This window comes from Hippopotamus amphibius, chromosome 8 (genome assembly GCF_030028045.1).
Source record: "Hippopotamus amphibius kiboko isolate mHipAmp2 chromosome 8, mHipAmp2.hap2, whole genome shotgun sequence".
Lineage (NCBI taxonomy): Eukaryota > Metazoa > Chordata > Mammalia > Artiodactyla > Hippopotamidae > Hippopotamus > Hippopotamus amphibius.
Genome location: NC_080193.1, coordinates 45,601,807 through 45,627,761, shown reverse-complemented (window position 1 = coordinate 45,627,761; position 25,955 = coordinate 45,601,807). Strand labels below are relative to the sequence as shown.

At 40.3% G+C, this 25,955-nt stretch overlaps 1 protein-coding gene across 6 annotated transcripts in view; it reads right to left on the bottom strand.

Annotated features, from left to right (window-relative positions):
• Positions 1-25,955, bottom strand: part of C8H2orf76 (chromosome 8 C2orf76 homolog) — a 134,682-nt gene that overhangs the window by 100,054 nt on the left and 8,673 nt on the right. For 2 of the 6 annotated variants that reach the window (XM_057746741.1, XM_057746745.1), the window contains exons 1-3: positions 13,505-13,765; positions 3,779-3,848; positions 2,526-2,670 (exon numbers count right to left, since the gene is read on the bottom strand). In XM_057746741.1, the coding sequence (XP_057602724.1) occupies positions 2,526-2,658 (133 nt within the window). In that variant the 5' untranslated portion in view covers positions 2,659-2,670; positions 3,779-3,848; positions 13,505-13,765. Of the gene's footprint in view, positions 1-2,525; positions 2,671-3,778; positions 3,849-12,817; positions 13,099-13,477; positions 13,766-25,955 lie in introns of those variants that run through there. The other 4 variants (XM_057746746.1, XM_057746742.1, XM_057746744.1 and 1 more) reach the window with 3 other exon arrangements.

The window sequence follows — 25,955 nt, the reverse complement described above, 5'->3', positions numbered from 1 at the left end:
TCCTGCCCTGTTGCTGGGTTCATCAGTACCATTTTTTTTATTCCATATATGTGAGTTAGCATACGGTATTTGTTTTTCTCTTTCTGGCTTACCTCGCTCTGTATGACAGACTCTAGGTCCATCCACATGGAAGCAACCTAAATGCCCATCAACAGATGAATGGATAAAGAAGATGTGGCACATATATACAATGGAATATTACTTAGCCATAAAAAGGAATGAAATTGAGTTATTTGTACTGAGGTGGATTAACTACATTTTTTATAGTTAGCTATACACACTTACATTGCACACACATAAACCAAGATCTTGGTCTCCCAGTAACATTCTCCAGTAATGGAATCAGAACTCCTCAGAGATGTGGCTGATCCCAGGGCTGGGGCAGGGAAAGAACAGAACATGTCTGGAACATCTTAGACCAAAAAGTAAGGAAGTGCTCAAAGAAGGCTGGGGACATGTTAAAAGGACATGGAGCCAGATGGAAGGGGTTACCACTGGCCAACATGGGGATGCTTAGAGCATTAAAATAAAATAATAATCGTAAAGAATTATAATCCTTTGAATAAAGTAAGAATCCTTGAGTCCACAGTGATATTATAGACAAAAGATTAAGTAAATAGGGCAGGGGGTGAGGATGGGGGCGTAGGGTAAAAAGCTCTTCCTTACTGTAGAAAAACAACAAATAAAACATAAAAGGAATGATGGAATAAGAAAAATCACCATTTGCCAATCATCATCATAATAACTGATTCAGGCAAGAATTATCAAAGAACGCTAAACTAGTGGATGAAAGTTTGAGAAGGAACAGGACATTCACATAGTCTCCGAGTATGCCACTACAAGTTACTTTTCAATTACAACCAAAATTTACGATGGAGAAACCTGGCAGATATCACCTTAACCAATGGACTAAAGTCACCATTGCCGGTAATGGGGGCAGTTGACAGCGCGTGCGTCCTGGGATAAGTGTACTGAGAAGTCAGCATCATTTCAATGATTTCTCTGCCAAAAGCGTAACCTAAACCTAATAATGAGAAAACACTGGAAAAACCCACCTGAGGGAGGCATTCTACAAAATAACTGTACTGTACTATTCAAAATTACCAATGTGATGAAATACAACAAAAGACTCCAGGATAAAGAAATTAATTCAGATTAAAGGAACTGAACTAACATATGTCCTTGGATTTTCCTTATTTACAAAAAGACCTTATTGGCACAAGTAAAATCTCAATAAGGTCTGTAAATTAGATAATAGCATTGTTTCAATGTTAAGTTCCTAATTTTCATCACTGTATTATGGTTATGTAAGTGAATTCCTTGTTTTTAGAAAATACACACTGAAATATTTAGAGGTAAAAGGGAATCATGTCTGCATCATACTTCTAAATGGTTCAGAAAAAAAAATGAAGTGGGAGAGTAAGAGAGGAAGGGAGGAGGAAGAGGAGAGAGAAAAACAAATTAACAATATGTTGACATTTGGGGAGTCTGTGAAGAGCATTCAGTTTTTGCAACTTTCCCATGTCTGAAATTATGTCAGTTTAAAAAAATTAGGTTGGATATAAAGTGCTACATCTTTCAAAACTCATAGAACAGAACACTAAGATCTGTACATTATACCATAAAATAATAATAAAAGCTTATTCTAGATGTTTCATCCAATGTTGATGACTGGAACATTTCAGTAACTAAAAACAGAGATCAGGGACTTCCCTGGTGGTCCAGTGGTAAAGAATCCGTCCTGCAATGCAGGGGACAAGTGTTCAATCCTTGGTCAGGGAACTAAGATCCCACATGCTGTGGGGTAACTAAGCCCATGTGCCACAACTACTGAGCCCACGAGCCACAACTAAAGAAGCCCACGTGCCGCAATGAAAGATTCCGTGTGCTATAACTAAGACCTGACACAACCAAAAATAAAAATAAATAAATTACAAAAACTTAAAAAAAAAAAAAAAAAACAAAGAAAAAAACAAGAGGTCAGAAACCCACCAAGGACCAATCAAAATGAAGACTAAATTCACGTTTGCTGTATGTTAACCTTGAAATGATACACTAGCACCAGTGAGGCTGGTCGTCACTTCTGTGCCCACAATGACCAGCAGCTCTCGTGATTTCCTGGCTGTACAGACAGAGGCCTGCCACCTTCCTGGCACGCTCCCCAGAAGGCCCTTTGTGTGCTCAGGCAGGTAATACTACATTCTCTTATTAGTCGGCCTCCAAATACATAAACCCATTTGTTACAAGCAAATGTAGACCTTAATTTTTTTTTAATTAAAATAAAAAAGAGAGAGAGAAACCAAACATGATAGTTACAATTCCTGATGAGGGCACACACGTTGCTAAATAGGCCTTAGGGAGACATTGCCACTGATGCCAAGGCCCAGAGCAAGAGCTAGCGTCACCCCTAGCTTAGAACACAGATTAATATCTTTCAAAGTGTTTTTAAAAGATTACTATCACTCTAATAGTCAACGATTTCTTTCAAAACGCTAATAAAAGAAAGTGGCTGACACATCTCATACCTTGCTTTAAAAATACTATAAATTCCTTTACAGTTTGGTCCAAATGAACTCCATGATATACTACAGGTCTGAAATTTCGATGTGCAAATGAACGAATGAGTCGAACTGTAATGGTCACATCTTCGGAAGCCATGTGAAGAAGCTCCTGTGGCAAGGGACAAAAACATCAATTCATAATTATCTACAAGGCTGCACTCCCTCCACTAGCAATCAGGCACCCAGCCCATCTCTCCCACACTGTACAGTTAACAACAGAGTCCCCGGACCCAAGCCAGATTCCGGGGCAACCAAAGGGTCCCAAGGTCACTCCCACCTACCCACTGTGATCCTGGACAGCTTTATCACAGTCACTGATGTTTTGACTGGTAGAAAACTGACAGGGCACAGAAGATGAACACAACTGACTCAGGGGTGTGGGGGTGTGTGTATGGGGAGAAGTGGGGTTGCACTAAACACGTGACTGCTCTGGTTTGGTACACCAGCGATCTCCTCACTTGGCCCTGAGATGAAGTACACTTATACTAGCATCAACTATCAGTTGCATTTTAATTTCACAAATGCTGCCAGATTTCAGGACTGATTTAATCACATGCCATGGTATCATCCGTCTTCCACACTATTATTTAATTTGAATATGTTTATTTCATCCTAAAACTATGTACTAGTCCTATGTGCCAGTGTTAATGTTATCAGATTTCATTCTATCACCAAACCAAGAGGTACTACACTCATTTTAAGGATGAGGAAAGGCTCAGAGAGATTGCACTAATTGCCCAAGGTCATATAGCTGATAAAAAATGAAGCCGGGATTCAAGCACCAATTTAATTCCAAATTCCATTAGCTCTCTCTAATACACTGTTGGAAAAAAAAAATCACCCCAAATTATTTCCTCCAAAAAATCTGCCAAGTTGTAAATGTTTTAAAAATAAAATTATGGTATATTTCTAACTAGCAGCAACTACTTCATGCTTTTGACTGTGCCTATAACTTTCAGCCATAATATGCAAGTACTAAAAAATGCCTGTAATACTAATAACATACGAAAAATATCTAACCCCACCAGCAATCAGTGAAATTCAAAATAACGATGAGATATATTACTCATCAAACTGAGAAATAAAAACGTTTGACAATACCTAGTGTTGGAAGCGTGCAGAGCAATGAGAATTTAATCAGTTAAGGTGGGCATCCAAACGAGTTCTACTTTTGGAGGCAATGTGGCAATATTTAGTAAAGCTAAACATTCACATACCTTTCAATCCAGCAATTTCATTCATAGGTAGGTGCCCTAGGGAGTCTCTCACATATGTGCACAAGGAGGACTGTAAAAGAACATTAATAGCAACATCGTTTGTTAATTGCAAAAACTGGAAATGACTGAATGTCCATCAGCAGGAGAAGAGATGATTATGGCATTTTCATACAATGAAAGTAGTTCAAGCAGTGAAAATGAATGAACTTGAACTATGCACATCAACACAGATGAAATCTCAGAAACAGTATGGTGAATGGAAAAAAGGCGAGCAGCAAAAGCATCAGAGTACACTACCATCTATACAAAGCTCAAAAGCATTATGTTTAAAAGGAGATGATCAGTCCTTCTACCTGAGGCAAAGAAAGGATTATGCAATTAGGGAGAAGTAAAACAGGTGCTTCAGTTATATTGGTTGTGTTTTATATCTTAACAGGATGTTAGGTATAGGGATAGTGTAGTTACTATCCACACTAAAAGTTACTATTCACACTAAAAGTGTGGCTGAGTATTTCATAATATACACAAATAAGGCACACTAATCTGGCCTAGAAAGTCTCTTTGAATCATAGAATGCTTATACAAATATTTTACTAAGTTTGAGAGAATACATAGCATATTATGTATGAAAAGCAAAGGTTCAAGCTGTTTTAATGCATAAAATAATTTGCAATTATAATTAGTACACTGTTTATAATTAAACAAGTGGTTTTTAAGGAACTAAAAATAATATTTTCCCTCTAAAGTAAGGATTCATCTTATAATTTTGTTTTGTGGCTAATGAACTTAAATTAAATCTTCTGATAATTGCATTATTAGCTACTGCACTATTTGTTAATAAATCTGGTTTCTGCAGTGCTTCCCCAAAATTCTGACCCTAGAATCTACCAAATAATGGCAGTTCAGCAAGACATCTACAAAATTATAATTTACAATATACTGAGGTACTTAATAAAGAATCTCTCTCAAGAAAGGGATATCATAAGAAATTCTATATTTTAGAAGCAATGTTAACAGGTTTTTGAAAATTATGACCAACTTCTTTCTCCTCTCACCTAGCTGCCAAAACAACAAAGAAGCTCTCAGAAACACACCACACATATACACCCAAACATGCTGGGAAGCCCTAAAATGCAGTCCAAGTTCCCAAAGAGTTTAGAGCTGGACAGATCTAAGTTAATTATTGATTCTACCTCTTAGCTCCAACATTTAGATCACATAGCTGGATCTCAATAAATAGTAGCTGCTTTTATCAATAGTCTATTTGGGATTAAATAGGTTTGGGCATAAAGACAGCTCATGTAGGCAGCAGATAAAGATACAAGATTCCCAGGTGCAATGAAACAAATGATATAAATGGTCTAACCAAGGAGACAGGGCAAGCTAGCATATGCATGCCTTATGAAACTCTTATAACTGTAGGTTTGGTTTTTTACTTAATAAAAAGCTGCCCATATATTATACTTAAATAGTTGAAGTTTTCAATTTAAAAATCCAAATGCGCATTAATATCTAATTTTGATCAACAATGTATTGTCATCTTCATTAGAAATCTGTTGTAATGTATACTCAGTAACTAAACCATATTAGCTACTATCAGAATGAAGCCATTATTTAATTTGCCTCAACGACTGTGGGAAATACAGCTTGCTAGGTTTGGGAGCCAGACATACTGAAGAGACAACTTGGAAAGCCGATATTACAGATTATAAATGTGACATTTTCCCAGAAGGTTTGACCTACTTTAAAAAAATGAATCTGATCCAGTTTAAAAGGCATTCCTCAAATGAAGGGACAGAGAAACCAAAAGCAATAATTTAGGGGTAAATTAACAAAAAATATCCAATGACATGAAAAAAAATTTGAACAAATGAAATGATGGACCATGTTCTTAACTATGAAAGCTCAAGGTTGTAAAGAAATCAATTCTCCCTAAATTGATCTATAAATTAAATAAAATCCCAATCAAAATATAAAAGGGTGGTCTGGATTTATCACAAATATTTCTGATCTGGAAGAAAATGCTTGTGAACTTAGCAAAGCCATAAAAGAAGAAAAAAAAGAGATTAGCAGCACCAATTATTAAAACACATTACAAAGTAACAAGTCAGATATATAATAGTAATACATGAATACGCTAGTATGATGTTCATATACTGACAACACGCAGTAACAGAAATGTTAAAGGACAATCTATAGTAATTTAAGCTGCGACACTGAAGATTGACAAATCAGTAGAACACAATAAAAAACTCAGAAATAGACTCAAGATTTGAGAATTTAGTATAAAAATGGCATTTTACATTTGTGGGAAAAAGATAGTTTATTTAATCAATGGCATTAGGAAAACTGGTCATTTAGAAAAAGGTAATGTTGGATTCTTAATCCATACTTTACACAAAATAAACCATATGTGGAACAAATATTTAAACTAAACTATAAAATCAAAGAAGGTATCAAAATATGGTGTAAAATTTTATAATCTTAAGGAAAGACCTGTCTAAACAAATAAAAATCAGCAACAATCAAGGAAAAGGTTGACAGATAAAACAACAAAAAAAAAAGTAAGCAAATATCTTAATAGAAACATGGGTAAAGGTAATTAACAGGTAATTGAATAAATTTTTAAGATGTCAATAACATGAACAGATGATCAACTTTACCAGTAACTAAAGAACTGAAAATAAAAATAGTAAGATATAAATTTGCCACTAAATTGGGGCAATATTTTTAAATTAAAAACTGGCCACACCAGTGTTATCAAGGATATAGGAAATATTTTATATACTCTTTCTAAGAATATAAAATGATACAGCCTTTCTGGAGAGGAGTGGAGTAGTCTATATCAAAATTTTAAATTTGCCTACACTTTGATGTGACAATTTCTCTTCTAGTAATTTACCTGGAGAAGGTAATCACATCAAATATTTTAAACATCCATGAGTTTATAATGATACTTTTTAAAAAGCCAATTAGTCACTCTGGAAGCTAAAAGGGCACTTATTTGTTTTTCTGAAAACTGGCTTACCAAGGTGGGGAGGGGGGCATTGAAATGAGAAAGATAATCAAATTCTTATACAGATTGTATTTCAAGGTTATCAAATAGCTGATGAAAAAGTTCTTTATAGAGGGATTACAGCTAAAAAGCACTAAAGGAATGACAGAATTTAAAAATCATGATTTATATATTTATCAAAATAGCTAAAATAAAAGTGACAACATCACAGTGACAACATCAAATGTTGGTGAGGTGTAGAGAAACTAGATCTTTCACTCATTGCTGATGGGAATGCAAAATGGTACAGCCACTCTGGGAAAGAATATGGCAGTTTCTTACAGAACTAAACACGTGCTTATTATAGACCTAGCAAGTACACACTTGAGTGCTTGTGCCAGAGAAATGAAAACTTATGTTCACACAAAAACCTATGTATGAATGCTCATAGCAAATTCCCGTGTAATCCCCCCAAACTGGAAACAACCCAAATGTCCTTCAACGTGAACGGTTAAACCAACTGTAGTATATTCATGTCATGAAACACTGAGTAATAAAAAGGAATAAACTATTGATACACCTAACAATTTTGATGGCTCTTAAGGGAATTAACCTGAAAGAAAAAAGCCGATCTCAGAAGGTTACATACTGTGTAGTTCCATTTACATGTCATTCTTGTAATGACAAAATTATAGAAATGGAGAACAGACTAGTGTTCCTGAGGTTAGCAGGGAGGGAAGGAGGTGGCTGTGGCTATAAAAGGGTAGCAATGGAGATCTTTGTGATGGAAATTTTCTGATTCTTGACCATCGTGTTATCCACATTTATCTACACATGTGATAAAACTGCATAAAAGTAAATACACATACATGTGCACACATGCATACAAAAGAAGATGTAAAACTAGTGAAATCTAAATATGGTCCATGGATTGTATCAACATCAATTCCCTGGATGTGATATGAGACTACACTGAAGCAGGGTGTTACCCTTGGGGAAAACTGGATGAAAGGCATAGAGGATCACTCTGTATTATTTCTTACAACTGCATGTGAATTTACAATTATCTCAAAATAAAAATTGCTAAAAGCCATCATTTTGAAAACCCTAATGAAATACTGAATGTAGGCAATGATCATAAAGGGGTGTCAAAACCATTAGGTAAAAGATTGGTGGGAAACTTTAGAATGGGTACTTCAGGGGCTGAAAATCAAACTTAACGAATGAATCAAGCCTCCAGATCTAACTCCCAGGTTATGGGCTATGACGGTGTCTAGAAGAACAAGTTAAATGACACCATAAGGAGGTCATCAGCCAAGTTCAGACTGTGGAAAAGTCTACTGAATAAATGACTTGTTTTCTTCAACAAATAATTAGCATGAGATATATAGAAGGGGAAGAAGGTTATACACCAGGAGACTTAAAAGAGATATATCAACCAATGTTTAGACATTGCATGGATCCTTATTTGCACAATATTACATGATATTAGGAATTAATATCAATTCTATTTATTATTACTATGCTTTTGAGTCTTTAACTTAAAAGACTGAGGTATATAGCTGAAATGGTATTACAACTGCTTTCAAATACTCTGACAGAGGAAAAACAATTATGGATGTGCACGTTAAAAAAAAAGTTTTAGAACATGGGTAACTGCTGAAACTGGGTGTATGTGAGACCTTATTATACTACTCAATGTTTATATGCTTAAAATTTTTCATAATAAAATCATTTTGAGAAGATAAGTGCACAAAGATGTACATTCAAGGAAGATTTTTTCATTGAAGTATCTCTAATATTTATAAAAATTATAATCCATCTAAATGTTCATCAATGAAGACCTGGTTAAGTAAATTATGTCACGCCACAAAATAAAATCTGCTGCAGGGGATTTTAAAGGGTGAAATGGATCCAGGGATATTAACTTTAAAAGATGGCAATGACATATTAGTGAATGAAAAAACAAGTTAGGGACTTCCCTGGTGGTCCAGCCATTAAGACTCTGCACTCCCAATGCAGGGGGCCTGGGTTCGATCCCTGCTCAGGGAATTAGATCCTGCATGTCGCAACTAAAAGATTCCCACGTGCTGCTACTAAAGAGCCTGTGTGCCGCAACTAAAGATCCTGCGTGCCGCAACGTAGACTCAACACAGCCAAATACATAAAGATTTTTTTAAAAACAAAAACAAACAAAAAACAAATAAAAAAAAGTTAGGAGTCCCTCTTTCAAGGGCACCAGAATTACAACTAACTGCTGAACAATCACTGACAGAAAGACACTGGAGCTCACCAAAAAAGACACTCCATGTCCAGAGACAAAGGAGAAGCTGCAATAAGACGGTAGGAGGGGCTCAATCGCGTTAAAATCAAATCCCAAAAAAGTTGGGTGGGTGACTCACAAATGGGAGAACAGTTATACCACAGAAGTCCACCCACAAAAGTGAGGGTTCTGAGCCCCACATCAGGCTTCCCAACCTGGGAGTCCAACAACGGGAGGAGGAATCCCCAGAGAATCAGACTTTGAAAGCCAGTGGGATTTGATTGCAGGACCTCCACAGGACTGGGGGAAACAGAGACTCCACTCCTGGAGGGCACACAAAAAAGTGTGCTCACCAGGACCCGGGAGAAGGAGCAGTGACCCCACAGGAGACTGAACCAGACCTACCTGCTGGTGTTGGGGGGTTGCCTGCAGAGGTGGAGGGCAGATGTGGCTCACTGAGGAGACGGGGGCACTGGCGGCAGGGGTTCTGGGAAGTGTTCATTGGCATGAGCCCTCCCAGAGTCCACCACTGGCCCCACGAAGGGCCTGTAGGCTCCAGTGCTAGGTGGCCTCAGGCCAAAGAACCAACAAGGTGGGAACACAGCCCCACCCATTGGCAGACAAGCAGATTAAAGTTTTACTGAGCTCTGCCCACCAAATCAGATTAATGTCTGAGCTCTGCCCACCCAGCCCTATCCACCATCAGTCCCTCCCATCAGGAAGCACCCACAAGCCTCCTAGATAGCTTCCTCCACAAGAGGGCAGACAGCAGTATCAAGCAGTATCAGCAGTATTTTGTCTTGTGGAACTGAAAACCACAGACACAGAAAGATAGAGAAAATGAAAAAGGAGAAAACTTTGTACCAGATGAAGGGACAAGATAAAATCCCAGAAAAACAACTAAATGAAGAGGAGACAGGCACCCTTCCAGAAAAAGAATTCAAAATAATGATGGTGAAGACAATCCAGGACTTTCAAAAAAGACTGGATGCAAAGATCCAAAAGGTTACCAAAGAGTTAGAAGAATTAAAGAGCAAACAAACAGAGATATGCAACACAATAACTGAAATGAATAATACGCTAGAAGGAACCAATAGCAGATTAACTGAGACAGAAGGGCAGAGAAGTGACCTGGAAGACAGAATGGTGATAATCACTGATGGGGAAAAGAATAAAGAAAAAAGAATGAAAAGAACTGAAGAAACCCTAAGAGACCTCTGGAACAATGTTAACTGCACCAACATTCACATTATAGGGGTCCCAGAAGGAGAAGAGAGAGAGAAAGGACCTGAGAAAACATTGGAAGAGATTATAGTTGAAAACTTCCCTAACATGGAAAAGGAAATAGCTACCCAAGTCCAGGAAGCACAGAGAGTCCCAGGCAGGATAAACCCAAGGAGAAACACACCAAGACATATAGTAGTCAAAGTGACAAAAATTAAAGACAGAGAAAAGTTATTAAAAGCAACAAGGGAAAAACAACAAATAACATACAAGGGAACTCCCATAAGGTTAACAGATGATTTCTCAGCAGAAATTCTGCAAGCCAGAAGGGAGTGGCATGATATATTTAAAGTGATGAAAGGGAAGAACCTACAACCAAGAAGACTCTACCCAGCAAGGATCTCATTCAGACTCGACGGAGAAATCAAAAGCTTTACAGACAAGCAACAGCTAAGAGAATTCAGCACCACCAATCCAGCCCTGCAACAAATGCTAAAGGAACTTCTCTAAGCGGGAAACGTAAGAGAAGAACAGGACCTACAAAAACAAAAACAATTAAGAAAATGGTAATAGGAACATACATATCGATAATTACCTGGAATGTAAATGGACTAAATGCACCAGCCAAAAGACACAGACTGACTGAATGGATACAAAAACAAGACCCATATATATGCTGTCTGCAAGAGACACACTTCAGACCTAGGGATACATACAGATGGAAAGTGAGGGGATGGAAAAAGATATTCCATGCAAATGGACATCAAAAGAAAGCTGGAGTAGCAATACTCATATCAGATAAAATAGACTTTAAAATAAAAAATGTTACAAGAGATAAGAAAGGACACTACATGAAGATCAAGGGATCAATCCATGAAGAGGAGATAACAATTATAAATATATATGCACCCAATATAGGAGCACCTCAATACATAATGCAAATGCTAACAACTATGAAGGAGGAAAGTGACAGTAACACAATCATAGTGGGGGACTTTAACACCCCACTTACACCAATGGACAGATCATCCACACAGAAAATTAATAAGGAAACACTAGCTTTAAATGACACAATAAATCAGCTTGATTTAATAGATATCTACAGGACATTACATCCAAAAACAGCAGATTATACGTTCTTCTCAAGTGCACATGGAACATTCTCCAGGATAGATCACATTTTGGGTCATAAATCAAGCCTTGGTAAATTCAAGAAAATTGAAATCGTATCAAGCATCTTTTCTGACCACAATGCTATGAGATTAGAAATTAATTACTGGAAAAAAATTGTAAAAAACAAAAACACATGGAGGCTAAATAATACGCTACTAAATAACCAAGAGATCACTGAAGAAATCAAAGAGGAAATCAAAAAATACCTAGAGACCAATGACAATGAAAACACAACGGTCCAAAACCTATGGGATGCAGCAAAGGCATTTCTAAGAGGGCAGTTTATAGCAATACAATCCTACCTCAAGAAACAAGAAACATCCCAAATAAACAATCTAACCTTACACCTAAAGGAACTAGAGAAAGAAAATCAAACAAAACCCAAAGTTAGTAGACAAACTGGGACATTTGTAGAGACATGGATGGACCTACAGACTGTCATACAGAGTGAAATGAGTCAGAAAGAGAAAAACAAATATCGTATATTAACACATATATGTGGACTATAGAAAAATGGTACAAATCAACCAGTTTGCAAGGCAGAAACAGAGACACAGATGTAGAGAACAAACATATGGACACCAAGTGGGGAAAGTGGGGAGGGCTGGGGGGGAATGAACTGGGAGAATGGGATACCAAATTGTACATTCTAAATATATGCTATTTATTGTCTGTTAACTGTATCTCAATAAAAGTTCTTAAAAATAAAAAAAAATAAATAAAACAAGTTAGAAAACTGCTGGTGTGTGGCATCTCCATAAGCACAGAGACATGTCCAGAGCAACATTTACCAAAATGTTGACAGCGGTTGCCTCTGAATGATAAAAATCCAAGAGCCTGTTACTTGTTTTACATATTTTTAATATTGCTTGGTGTTTTAATAATGATTATGTGTTTTGAAATTAGGTTAATTTTCCTGTAGACTTACATTTGCACTTTTCTGACATATATGGTATACACCAACAAAAAGTTATTTTTAAAGCTAAGGTATTTATCTTCCCTTTAAGAAAAAAGAGCTAACTGAACAAAAGTAAATAAAACAGAACTTATCAAATACTGTACAGGACAGAGAGGGCCAGAAACTTAGTTATACTACTGATACGTATTGAGGGACACCAACTAAATCCGAAAAGTATTCAGTAGTCAGGGGCACTGGAAGCAGCTCACATGCCCAGGACGAGTTTATACTTGTCCAAGGTGCACAAAATGCCTTTCATCCTCAGCCCCTCCCTACCCTTCAGATGGGGTTGTCCCCACCATAACCCACTCGGCACAGAGCACCGCAGCAGCAGCAACTGCCCATAATTTCCCACAAGCCTCTGCCACACCTTTTCACTCCCAGCTTTTCTCCCAACTCTCTTTACCCCTCACCTCTTGACCTTACCACATATGCAGCCTCCAAAACCCAGCCTGGGACCATCTGCTCCAGGACAGCATCACAGTCAGCTCCTCCTCTGCCCCAGCTCAGCAAAAGGCCCCTCTGTCCACCCACAGCACCTGACCATGTCATAGTGCAGCCATCTGTTTATGGTTTATGTTTGTAAACCCAGCAACATGTGTGTCATGAGGCACATGAAAGCCCCCATCGATGTCTGGATAACTGCAGGGCTGAGGAACACCTGAATTCCTCCTGACACATCAGTCAGTCCCGCAGTATAAACATAGTCCCAGAGTCTATGAGCTTCCCATGAAAATGTTTGAGACCTGAAGAAAAACCTCATTGCTCCAGAATATGAAAATCTTTAAAAACCAAAATTAACATTTAAGTAACTACCTACAACACATAACATTTCAACAGCAACTCTACTTATATATATTAGATTTAAAAGAGGATATAGGTCCATTTTTTACAATGTAGGGTGGGGATTTGAAAAGTAACAGTGCCTAAGGCTTAGGAAGGTCTTTAAACTTCCCCGCCTAAAAAAAACCTGTCCTGGCTGGTGCCTTACCAAGCTGGTTTCGGGTAATGAAGAAAAACCCATATCCAAAGCAAAGCAAAACTCTTAAAAACAAAGAAACAAACAAAGCAAACACAAAACCTCACATTCCTGCACGTCCGGAATGCCCTCACCTGGAGCTCCCACATCCTTGACAGGTAACTCGCTGCATCATCAGAGCCAAGAATGGATGCAGTCCAGTATCCTCCCCTTACAGGTCAGGTTGGAGCGGCTATTTATGGCCCAGGCTTCAGCAGCGTGAACAGGGAAGGTGGAAATTCAGCATGGAAGGTCAGAGAATGTCGAGACAAGCTGCAAGCCAGGTTCCCTAACAGCTTTCATTACGGAGCTGGCTCCTCTCCCCATGGCAAAATTCTGAGCTAAAGAGCTGTACATCAGCTGGGGTGGCTCCTGAGGTGAACAAAAAGCTCCCAGCCCAGCATTATGATAAACACAAAACATGCAAATGCATGAAATACTTGACTGATGATCTCTATCAGCTCAAAAAAAAAAAAAAGTAACTACAGCCGATTCTGGTTACTCGAGGTGGGTAATATCTGTAAAGTGGTCATGAACACTGAATTCATGAATACTGAACCACTGCTCCTGGGGATATAAAGGGTCAGGTTCTGTGGAGCCTCTGGTTCCTCTAGCCACAACATTCTCATCATAACCTTGTTTTGATGTGCATTTCTGTTTAAAGACACCTTATCTGATATATATGGTTGATTCACGAACACAACTCACAGCCAACAGTATTACAAGTCATGCCTGAACAAAGCTTACCTAATGCATGTATTTTTTCTCTAGGGTACACACAGCCCTCTTGCACTTAGGAATACTAGACAGCACTGTATTTGGGGGCTATTTTAAACAGCGACATCACCAACAAGCATAAAAATGTGAAAAGCATGGCATTAAATAAAGCACAGTGCAGACACCTGTTTACAATATGAGCTGAAAAAAGAAGGTAGCACTTTGCCTTGTTTGACCCCAGCTGGGAACGTGAATTTCGTTGATTCAAATGTGTCATAGGGGAATGAGCATCGGGGAATGACCAAGAAAGTGCTTGAGGATTGCTTTGGGGGTTACAAGTAAATTTTAGCAAGTATGCAAATTCACAAATACACAATCTGTGAGTAATGAGAACTGACTGTATTACAAAAAAAAAAAAAAGCATATGTGCTTTCCAGTATTTGAAGAAAGCATGCTCTTGACCTTACTGTAAGACAATGGAAGAGAATCCAAAATGTCCTTAAGAGTTAGAAGCTTTCAGTGTAGAGAAGCACTCAACACTTGGGTAGTTAGCATGGAGAAGATTCCACAACCACCAGGCAAAAGAATGCACTGGCTGACCCTCCCTTCTGCAACAGGCAGGAGAAGCGGTGTCTGAAACTTGAAATTTAACAGACTCCTAAGGTGAATCATTTCGAAAAACTACAACATTTTGTAAAGTTATATCTACTCCCTAAATTTAAGTACTGTAAAATCAAAATTGTCATATATCAAGTTTGCTTTAAACCTTGTTTTACCCACATGAAAAAGGTACAACTTTCAAAAAACTAATGCTCTAACCACATACAAAACTATATATAGATATGTATATTACTCACACTAAGTGCTTAATTTTCCTCTAGATTTAGGAACTAATATTACAGGGCAAAGAGTCTATCTGCCTTCCTTTTGAAACAAATCAGTAAGAAGATAAGAAATACAGTTTATTGTTCTTTTATATGAGGAAACTAAACTGGCATAGACGATCAGGTATAAAAGTCGGAAAAAGAAGACTTCTGCTAAGATGAAAATTACTCAATATGCAAATGATTCTGACAATGATTTTGGAGTAAACATACATACTACTAAATATCATCCAAATATGTCATTTTACCCCTAAAAAAGTTGTTTAAGGCCAGAGAGGGAGAGGGAAAAAACCTTCTTTTTATTACTCTTAAAAATACTGAGCACCTAGCACACTGCTAAGTAGGTGAATGAGGAACATTCACCTTTTAAAGAGAACATAACCTTGGCAAATTAGTAACTTTATATAAAATTCCAATTTAACTAAAATTCATAAGAATGACAAATTATAATCAAGTCACATTTAAGACTATGCCTAAAATGTTAATTCCATTTTAATCTATTCTGGCCTACTTCAAAAGCATAATTTTTTTTTAACTCTTAAATGGACAACAAAATTTTATTCTAAAATTAGATCTTGGTAACAATGAAATACCAAAAGCTGGTCATTACAATAAAAAGAAAAAAGTTAACAGAAATTTGCTTTAAATATTTTCAAAAGCATAATTTTTAAGATATGAAACTATATATTTATACAGTAGGACTATGTGAGGATCAAATAAACATTTGAAAACCTCTTGGCCTTTTTCTTCCAAATGTTTAGTTGTATAATTCAAATCAAAACACTACTATATTAGAAAAAATGGTTTATTCATCTTTTACTGACATAAAACTTTTGAGAAAGATTTTCAATGTATTAACTTATGAAAGATTTTAAAGTCTTTGACCTCAGCTATTTTTTAGACAGTATAAAAAAATAAAGTCTCACATCTTAGGTGTTTAAGATAACAAAGGAGGTGCAAAACAAATATTAGCTAAATCAGACAACTATACAAATACCTCTCCGCGCTATAACTGCTTTACTGCAAGATGACATTAGCAGCTGGCCTTTCCTGAGGAAGAGTCACAGTCAGTTCTAATAAATAAACCCTTGCTGTTCACCGAGTACACCACCCACTAAGAAATCAACACCTACAATTCCACAGACCTACCTTTGTGACCTTCAATTTGGGGCAAACACACAAAATCATAATCTGTTTTCCCTGCTCAAAGCAGGTAAGAGTCTCAGAGAACAAACTATTCTGGGCAGTTGAGTTTTTCCAAAGGGTTTGAGACTTAACCATTTGGAAAGAATATTTCACATGCTTTCCTTCTTGTTTTAAACAAGGTATACTGAATGTAAATTTGATTTTTCTTGATACACAATTATCAGTGAGAATGTCAATCCTTGTACAGTGTGTGCGCGAGATGACTCTCCACGGCGCTCTCACACTTCTGCTCATCTCACGAGCAGAGATGCCGGCTGCTCTAGCTCTCAAATATCTTTTCAAGGATGTGTGTATAGCAAACAACCCAGGAAGATAAACATATTCTCTCTCCAGAATAGAGGGCAGTTTGTTTGTTGCCCAGTATAATAAAAATAACATCTCCCTTTGGGCTAAGTTTGGGCAGGTTTGCTTGCAGTTCTTTGTAAAATATTTGGATTACCTAAACTCAGGGTTCTACAGCTGTGGACTCATGGGGCAAGAGGAAATGACACAAAAGGTAGCTCATGCTGTTCGTTGTGCTGTAATACAGTCCTTTGTCTCTGACCCAGGAGTCCCATGTCTTCTGCCAGCGTCCAGTACACTGTGACAGGCTGACTTGTCAGCTTCCAAGTAGGATAAAATCTCAAGACTCTTCACAGTTCTTGACAGTGTGTGACAAGGATGGGATGCTGGCAGAAACATGGCTTTCTGGAACAGAAAAGACAAATGTCCCATGGGATTAGGGCGTATAAGAAGATTCCCTGGGATCCAGGAGCAAATGTTCTCGTCCAGGTGGTGGAGGTGGGGGTGTAAGGGTTAATTAACCTTTAGAGGATGAGCAGCAAAAGGTAGGATTCAAATAAAATGTCCCACGGTCCTTTGGTTGTTGCTCACTCTCCTCGGGGTGGGAGAAGGAAGGGATGCAACCACGGCAATGAGACACAAGCCCTGTGGCCCCAAATGGGAGGCAATGCAGCTGTTGAGTAGAGCCCCCAGAGCTGACACAAATTACGTCATCAATGAGGATCTAGAGCTTCTGGGTAGATTAAGTTGAGCCATGAACAGCCACTGGGTCATATGAAACTAATAATAAGTGTGCCGTGCTCACTGGCATCGAGCTCCTCTCCCCTCTGTAACCCTGATCCCTCCCCTTGCCCTCCACTCTGGCATCTGCTTTAAGGAGGAACATTAGGGGTGGCCCGAGGTCTCTCTGTCCCCAGGTCTCTCTGTCCCCAGGAGAGACTGAAGGTTTTAAGCACCCAAGCATACTGAGGAACTTCAGGAAAAGAAGGAACTCAGATGCTTATGGCTCTGTGGATCCAGGCACCCACGTCACTGTCCTACTTGGCCCTGTGCAGAAGGAGGTACTCAGATTCAGCTAAAGGAATTTAGACAGGATTCACAGTGAGGAAAGGAAACTAACAAGGTACTAGAGGGGATGCTTCAGGCCAATTCAAAGTACTGTTGTTGTTTCTACAACTGATTGTACAAACGATGCATATATATCCTTATACTTCCCGTCCACAGTGCCAAAGGAGATTCTCCCCCATCAGGAAGAGCTATAGGTAGAGAAATGCCAGTGAGAGAAGCTCCCCTGCCGTCTGTCATCAGTGGGTGGGTCAGGACATCATACAATTGCCCTACCCACTGATGTTCAAAATTTTCAATATACAAAAAATGTCCTGTTGGTTGGCAAGTCAGAAACCTCAGTCTCAATGGTCCTGCCTGTGCTCCACCAGCCAAATCCAGGGCTCTACTCAACAAGTAAAGTTTCTTGGGATTATGTAGGTGGGTTCATAACGCTCAGTCCCTTTGGCCGTCAAGGAACAACAGCTGTCTCCTCAGCCTCCTACCACCAAAGGAAAAAAAAAAAAAGCTTAGCACCTTGTTGGACTTTTTGGGTATTAGAGACAGTGTGTGACAGTGGCGTGTCAGTGTGGCCAAGCTGAGCTATGGTCCCCAGAATGCCCTTTCTGGCATGCTTTTGGTTACTCTGGGCCACAAGGGATATTTTCTCCTGAATGTTAGAGGAAGAAGTGGGCAGTGACCATTCTGTAGCAACATTTTGCAGATATAATTAAAGTCCATAATCACCTTACCTTAACTTAATCAAAATAGAGATTTTCCTGGGCGGGCCTAACTTAATCAGCTAGAAGCCCTTTAGGAGAACTTAGGCATCCCTGAGCTCAGAGACTCCAAATCACAGTAGGGTCTACACTAGCTCTCCCTTCCCTTGGGTCCTCCCTCCTGACCTCTGCCTAAGACCATGAGGCTTGGCTGGTGTCTGTGGGGTCCAGTCTGCTCCTCGTGGGCCTTTCCTGACTGCAGGCCTCTGGATTTCCAACCTGCTTAGCCAGTCCCCACCACAGAGTAAGCCAATTCCTTGTGTGATATACGCGTGGGGTGTGTGTGTGTGTGTGTGTGTGTGGGTGTGTGTGCGCACGCGCTGTATTTTGTCCCTACTGCTTCTGCTCCTTCTCCAGTTAAACCCTGATTGATACACTCCTCACTTGGACACTCTACTTGGTCTTTTAACCTACAAGGCAGCATCCTGAGTGGCGCCCAAACCGATCAGCTGCATTGAAAGTGGTCCAGCAAGCTATGGTACATCTCTACCTTTGGGTCCTACAACCCAACGACCCCTTTGAGGTACCAATCTCCACGGCTGATGATTTTGCAAACTGGAGCCTCTAGCAAAGAGAAGACAGCCTCCACCCAGAGCCACCCCTTTTGGTCTTGGGCTCCTCACCTCCCTGACACAGCTTCTGATTCTTCAGCCTAATATTCCCATTCGGGAGTGAGTCAACTCCAGCTCAATGACTAATAAGATGGGAGGAACCAAACAGGTTCCCTTGTCAAATGGAAATGATATATTTAACATCTTAACAGGTCAGGACCTATGAGCATATCAGTTTGATTTGGAAAAGTGGCAGCTCTCCCTTTGGAGAAAACTTTCTTCCCCATTTCACCGCCTACTGACTCAACAGGACCCTCTGTTCACACCAAGGTTCCCCTAAATGCCTGGGCCTAGTTCATGGATGGTTTGGCTAAGCTCATACCCAGCAGTGTCCACTGGCCTACTGTGGCTGTTCAGCCTCAGCTCCAGCTGTGAAGAACTGAAAACAGACATGTTCACTCTGCTCAAAGGCAGAAGTGAAGGCAGTTCCCATAGCTCTGGCCAATATTCCTGTAGATGAATCTTATATTTTACTTACTCTTGAGCTGTTGCCAAAGGCCTAGCTATTTGATGCACCTCTTGGAAAACCACAGAGTGGCAGATCAAAGACACTTCTCTTCAGGGCTGTGAACTGTGGAAACAATTCTCAGAAGAGTAGAAGAAAATTTCTTTCTTCCCGACCCAGTAGACCTCCCAAACCTCCCTAACATCCACAGCCACCTGGTACTGTTAAGCACTAAGACTGCCTCCTAAAAAATCAGCTCAGAAAGAATTCTCACTCTACTTCCCTCATCTCCTCCTGGAACACACGACTTAGAATGGCAGTTTGTTCGCTGCACACAGATTTCCCCAGAAAAGGATCATCCTCTCTCTGCTGTCTGTCTCCTGGGAAATGATCAGGACAAAGGGGGGGGGGGGGGCAGTTATAGAGACCAATGTGAAATCCTGGAATTCCACCCAGACCATTGCTGTGCATGATGCTTCTCTCTTTCCCCGTCAGGAACCCCCGGCCAGCCTGACTGGTACATCCTCCATGTGGCAAGGTGGTCAAAAGGGGGCTTAGGGGATGTGAACATAACTCTGGTTCAGCTTCCTGGATTCTCTTCCTGGACTGACAATGACTCACATCACATCACTGGAGAACCCTTCGGGCCGGGGGGCGGGGGGTGGCATAACGCACCTCTGTAAGTTTTATAAAAACTCCCTTCAGGGAAAAGGAGTCGATTAGAACAAAGGTGAAGTTACGGCTTCTGGCATGGGACACACGCATTTTTGTGGAGGTGGAGGGAGGGAAATGACCTCACCATCTAGGGAGAGAACAACCTGTACCCCAGGAGATAGGGGTGGGAAGGATCACTCGTTAATGATCTTCTGTCTTTCAGAACTGCCCCGGAGCAGTTCTCATGAAGCAAAACACCCTGACGAGGTTCCCATAAACTGGTACAAGCACCTTAAATTTAACTGACTCCTCAAATTGCCACCCCTGACAGATGGCTCTGACTGCAATAGGATCACCATTACCAACAAGTGTATCAGAACATCTGTACCAGCTCCTGTACCTCTCAATACCTCCAGATGTCTTCTCCACCCCATTCCCACAGCCACTGCTCAGCATGCCATGTTATAAACTAATGACATTTAGCTGGCAGCCTAGACAAACAAGACAGATTGACTGCCTGCCCTTAGGCAGGCCCTCCAAAAACAAGGTCTAAATGCAATAATGTGAACCCAAGTGAACACCCAAATGCCTACTAGCAGACCAAGGGTCACACTGGAGGCCCTGACAACCTGTGTGCTCCAAACCACGTGGGTCCCAGTTGTAAACTGTAAAGAAATTTCTTTCCAGAAACACCACATGCACCTCCAGGCCTGCGATTTTGTGTCTTTGTGTGTGTGTGTGTGGGCACCAGTATTAACCTGCCTCTCTCCCCAAAATACTGTTATTTGCATCTTAGTCCTACTGGTGTTTCAGAAAACACCATGACTAAGCTCTCAGATGACCAATGACTAGATCAATGGTGGCAATTGTTCCAAAACAGCCCTCGGTTACTCAGGAAAGCTTCCAGGAGGGTTAAGTGCATCCTATGGGCAGTTTCCCCACAATGAGTCATCCAGTTTGAAAAGGTGGTATGAAATCTGTCCCCAGCTTTAACTAAAGTGATAAGTAACACCACCTCACTCTGCAGGTCAGCAGAGGTCAACTTACTGGCCAGTGTCATTATGGATGGCAGACTCTAGACTTCTGCCTTTTGCCCAGGGTCGAGTCTGTGCCAAGGCCAGTACAAGCTGCTACACCTGGATTGACACCTTAGACCAAGTGGGAAGGTCAATAAAGAAATCTAATGAGAAAGGCCCCTGGCTTGTTTCTGGGATTTGTTCAGGACCCTGGGGGCATGGCTCAGGTCAACGTTGCACGTTGGCCTAGTCCTGCTGCTAGGAGTCTCACTGAGAGTAGCTCTAATTAAATGCTGTCTGGGACGAACAGAATTGATTTAGTCCCAGCCCATGTCAGTCAGATTCACCAGAGTGGCTGAGAGAGTGGCACACCCATGGGAAAATTCACCAGAATATGGTGCAGAGGTGAGGAGTGGCTCTTAGGGGAAGACAATTTTCCATGAGTCTCTAAGTTTCTGCATATCTTATGAGCAGAGGCACTAGTGGCCTTTGTCCTGGGCTATCTTTTCCCAGCAGACCCTGGAAGACAGTGTCTGCCCCCAGCAGAGGGCTGGTATGTTTACTCTCCAAAATAATTTGCCTACACACGCCTGATCCAATTCCCCACCTTCCATTCTCTCTTCAATCCATTCCAGGTGAGACTTTGCACTCACCCCTCAGTTAAAACAGCACAAGGTCAGATCCACTGAACATGTCTCTGTCCTTATCTTCATATCACTTTGATGTCAGTGAAAGGAGATCACACTCAACTTCTCAGAAGCACTCGAGACGGTTGAAGAACTTGCTCATCCTTCTTTGCCTCTGTGACACCACTCTCTCCAGCTGTCTCTTACTGCACTGCTTCTTTTGTAGATCTTTTCCAGGCTCCTCTCTTCTTTGAGAACTTAAAATGTTAGCGCTCCTCTGACAACTCTCTCAAATACATTTCTAGCCCTGAGTTTGAAACCAGGTTGGCTACTTAACTTCTCTACTGAGATATCACCAGGCATTTAACGTTTAACATATCCCAAACTGAACTCGGCAGTCTAAATCTGAGCCCTACCCTCAACCCTGATTTCCCCACCTCAGTCAATTATACAATCATCCACTGAGTTACTCAAGCCATCAGCAACGGATTCCTCCTTTCCCTACTCTCTAGTTAACCCATCTGCAAATCTTCTCAGCTCTTTCCCCAAAATGTACCTTGAATTTCCCCATTTCTCTCCATCTCCATTACTGTTACACTAGTCCAAGCCTCCACTGTCACTGTCTCTAGTGGAACTATGGAAAAGCTTCCCAATTGGTCTTCCCACTACCAGTCTGGTCCCCTCGATCCATGTGGCATAGAGCAGCGGGAGTGATATTCTAAATATGTAAATCTGAGTATGTCTTCCCTGCTTAAAATTCTTCAAAGGCTCCCCCGAGCCCCTAAAGTAAAGAAGTGAACTCATCATTGTGGCAAGTCCCTGCATGATTTGGCCCCAGACACCATCTCCCCCTGGGCCACCACCCAACAGTGACACTGGCTCTCTTTCAGTTCTTCCAATACATTGAGCTCTTTCTGGCCTTTACACGAGTTGTTCCTTAGCTTCAAACATTCTTGCTTTTTCTGAAACTGGATCCTCCCTATCCTTCTGTGTTCTCAGTGTAAACGTCACCTCGTCAAAACGACCTTTCCTGACGGACTCAGCCCCACTTATTTCTCCTTTGCTCTCAGTTTTCTCCCACTGTGAGGCAATAATGCATGAGGAAAAGTGCTATGTTTTTAATACTAATTCTCTTACTTCTGATTTTTAGCTGAATGCTGTTGTGGGTTGTAGTGTGTCCCACTGAAAAGATATGCTGAAGTCCTAACTCCCACCCAGGACTTCAGAATGTGACCTTATTTGTAAATGCAGCTGTTGAAGATGTAACTCGTTAAGGTGAGGTCATACAGGAGTAGGCTGGCCTCATATCCAATACGACCAGCATCCTTATAAAAGAAAAGAGGGCCTTGTGAAGACAGACACACAAGGAAAACACCATGTGAAGATGGAGAACTGAAGTGACGCATCTACAAGCCAAGGAATGCCTGGGGCTACCAGAAGCTGAGAGAGGCAGGGAACAGATTCTCCCTCACAGTCCTCAGAGGAATCAACCCTGCTTACTGATTTTGCACTTCCAGCCTCCAGAACTGTGGGGCAATAAATATGTTGTATTAAGCCACCCAATTTGTGATACTTTGTTACAGCAATCCCAAGAGACTAATACAAATGCCTAATTGCAAAGACATATCTAGGGGTGAAAGGTGTTCTTACAGAGGGAGGTGGTGGTAAAGGGGCATGAGTGACAGTTTTAACATTATGTTTGCTTAAACTAAAACTTTCATTTTTGAAAGTAACCTAATGATTAAAATATGAACTACAGTTACAGTGAAGCCTCACTACCACTGCATTATTGTGATTTATAGCAAAAACATATATTTGGTCTTCATCCAGAGTTCCTGGCTCACAGCTCCCAAAACTCCTGGAGTTTCTTGAACAACGGGATGATATTTGGTCTCTCGTCCTCAGGGAAGGTGACTTTTGGGATCCCACCCAAAGGTGGGAGCTGGCTGTCAGAGAACCAACTTTCAGTCCCACCCCCCGCTGGAAGTTGAGTCAATCACCATTGGCCAGTGATTTAGTCAATCATGACTTCCATAAAAAACCCAAAAGGACAGCTTTTTAGACCTTTTTCAGAGAGCTTCCAACTTAGGGAAGCAGAACACTTCCACAAGCCCCCATGCTAAGCCGCATCTACCATCATGAGGACAGAAGCCCCTTTGTTCAGAACCTCGACCTATACATCTCATCTGGCTGTTGACATATCCTTTACTATCATTTTATAATAAGTCGGTAATCTAGTGACTAAACAGGTTTTCCTGAGTTCTGTGAGCCCTTCCAACAAACTAATTGAATCCCAAGAGGCAGTTGCGGGAACCTCTGATTTACAGCCAGTTGATCAAAGTACAGGTTACAACCTGGACTTGCAATTGGCATCCTAAATTGGAGGGGTCATTAGAACCTGCAATCAGTAGCTGGTCAAAAGCACAGGTAACAACTTGTGACTGGCCTCTGAAATGTAAGGCGGTCTTGTGGGACTGAGCCCTTTGGCTGTGGAATCTGATTCTATCTCTGGGCAGACAGTGTCAGAACTGAGTTGAATTTCTGGAAACCATGCTAGCATCCAAGAATTGCTTGTTTATGTGGGGAAGCCTACACACACACACACACCCAGGCCAAAAAAAAAACCCCCAAAAACATGTAACTATTATTACATCAATCCATATTAAATGGTACTGCAAACAGTTCCTGAAAAATTGTACTGGAGTCAAGAAAGAAAAGACACAGACTTCTCAGTTTCAACTCTATGACCTTACAATGAGGATTGGAGGAAATTATTTGAGCTCTAATTTTGTTATGAATTTGCTTCAAGGGTTCTGCTTTAATAAACTGCATTAATGATGGTAATAATAGCTACTCAGCATGTGTCAAACATTGTGCTAAATGCTTTAGAAACATCACTAATAATCCTCAATTACCTATCAGCAAAGCAGGTGCAATTGTCTCCATTTTACAGATGAGGAAATAAAGGATGTATGAGTCAGAATAAAGCTGCTAATGCAGTAGCAGAGCCAAGACTAGAACATACATCTTGTGATGTCCATCAAGAGCTACCTATTGTATCACACAAATAATGCATTTGGCAGACTCTATTAGAGAACAGCCAGTTTCACTGCAGCAATATTCCCGGTACTTTTACACATAATCAGAAAATACTGTTAAGATAAACTCAAAACTTAATTTTTGTATCACCCATCCCAGGAAGGATGCTTTTTAAAATAAACTGTTTCTAAGGTAATATGTAAAAATGTACATTATTCTAAGCACTAGCTAAAGTTGGATTTGGCATTACTGAAACTCACCTTTAATGGCAAACTTATAAGTATCTGACCACTCGACTTTTTTTTTTCATTGAAGTATAGTTGCTATACAATATTATATAAGTTACAGATGTACAACATTTTTTAAACGTTATACTCCATTTACAGTTATTATAAAATATTGGCTACATTCCCTTACCACTTGGCTTCTTAAGAAGAAAAACATTCTGCTATTGAATGTGGTAGGTTGTAAGCTTCAACCACATGAAACAGCTTCCAAATAGCCAAAACAGAACTAATGCTCTTCTGAAAAGAGTGGAGAACAATGAGTCTTTATTCAATTTTAATAGCCACGACTTAGCTTACGAATTCAGAATCTAGTGTAATTCAGAGAGAAAATAATAACAATGAATTTTAAGTGGTACTGTTCTACACTTCTGCTTCTGGCAAGATGGAGTAGATGTACTTTTCCCTATACTTCCTGATAAGGTACAACTAAAAATCCTTGACATTATCTATAAAACAAACATAAGAGGATTAAAAAAGTGGAGGGAGGGCGGCAGACTGGCTAGGGACCTATAGACCTGAGCAATGACATGGTGCAAAGGTCCCTGGGTTTTCACATATCTCAAAGCTGAAGAAGTCAGCAACCCAGAAACACGAACAGGTGTAAGGAAAAAAAGCTTGCACAAAGCCTGGTCTCTCTACCTAAAGGACCAGGAAACGGACAGCCTAGCCAAGACAGAAAACTTCCAGAAAAACAAGATCTCTAATTCAGCCAGAAATCACATAAAAAACTGCAGCCCCACCCCCACTAGCAAAGGCAGAGCAAGAGCCTAGACTTCTACCCTTCCCAGGCTTTAAGGAGGAACCCCAATCCCCTGCCAGGGTCATATTAGAGAAGGCTGAGTGGGGAGCTGGACAAGAATGAGCTTGACTCCCCTGCATCCTGGAGTCAGTGGAGACCACCTGAGAGCTTGGACTTCCACCTCCACAGTAATGAAAGGTCCCTCCCCTTCCATGCT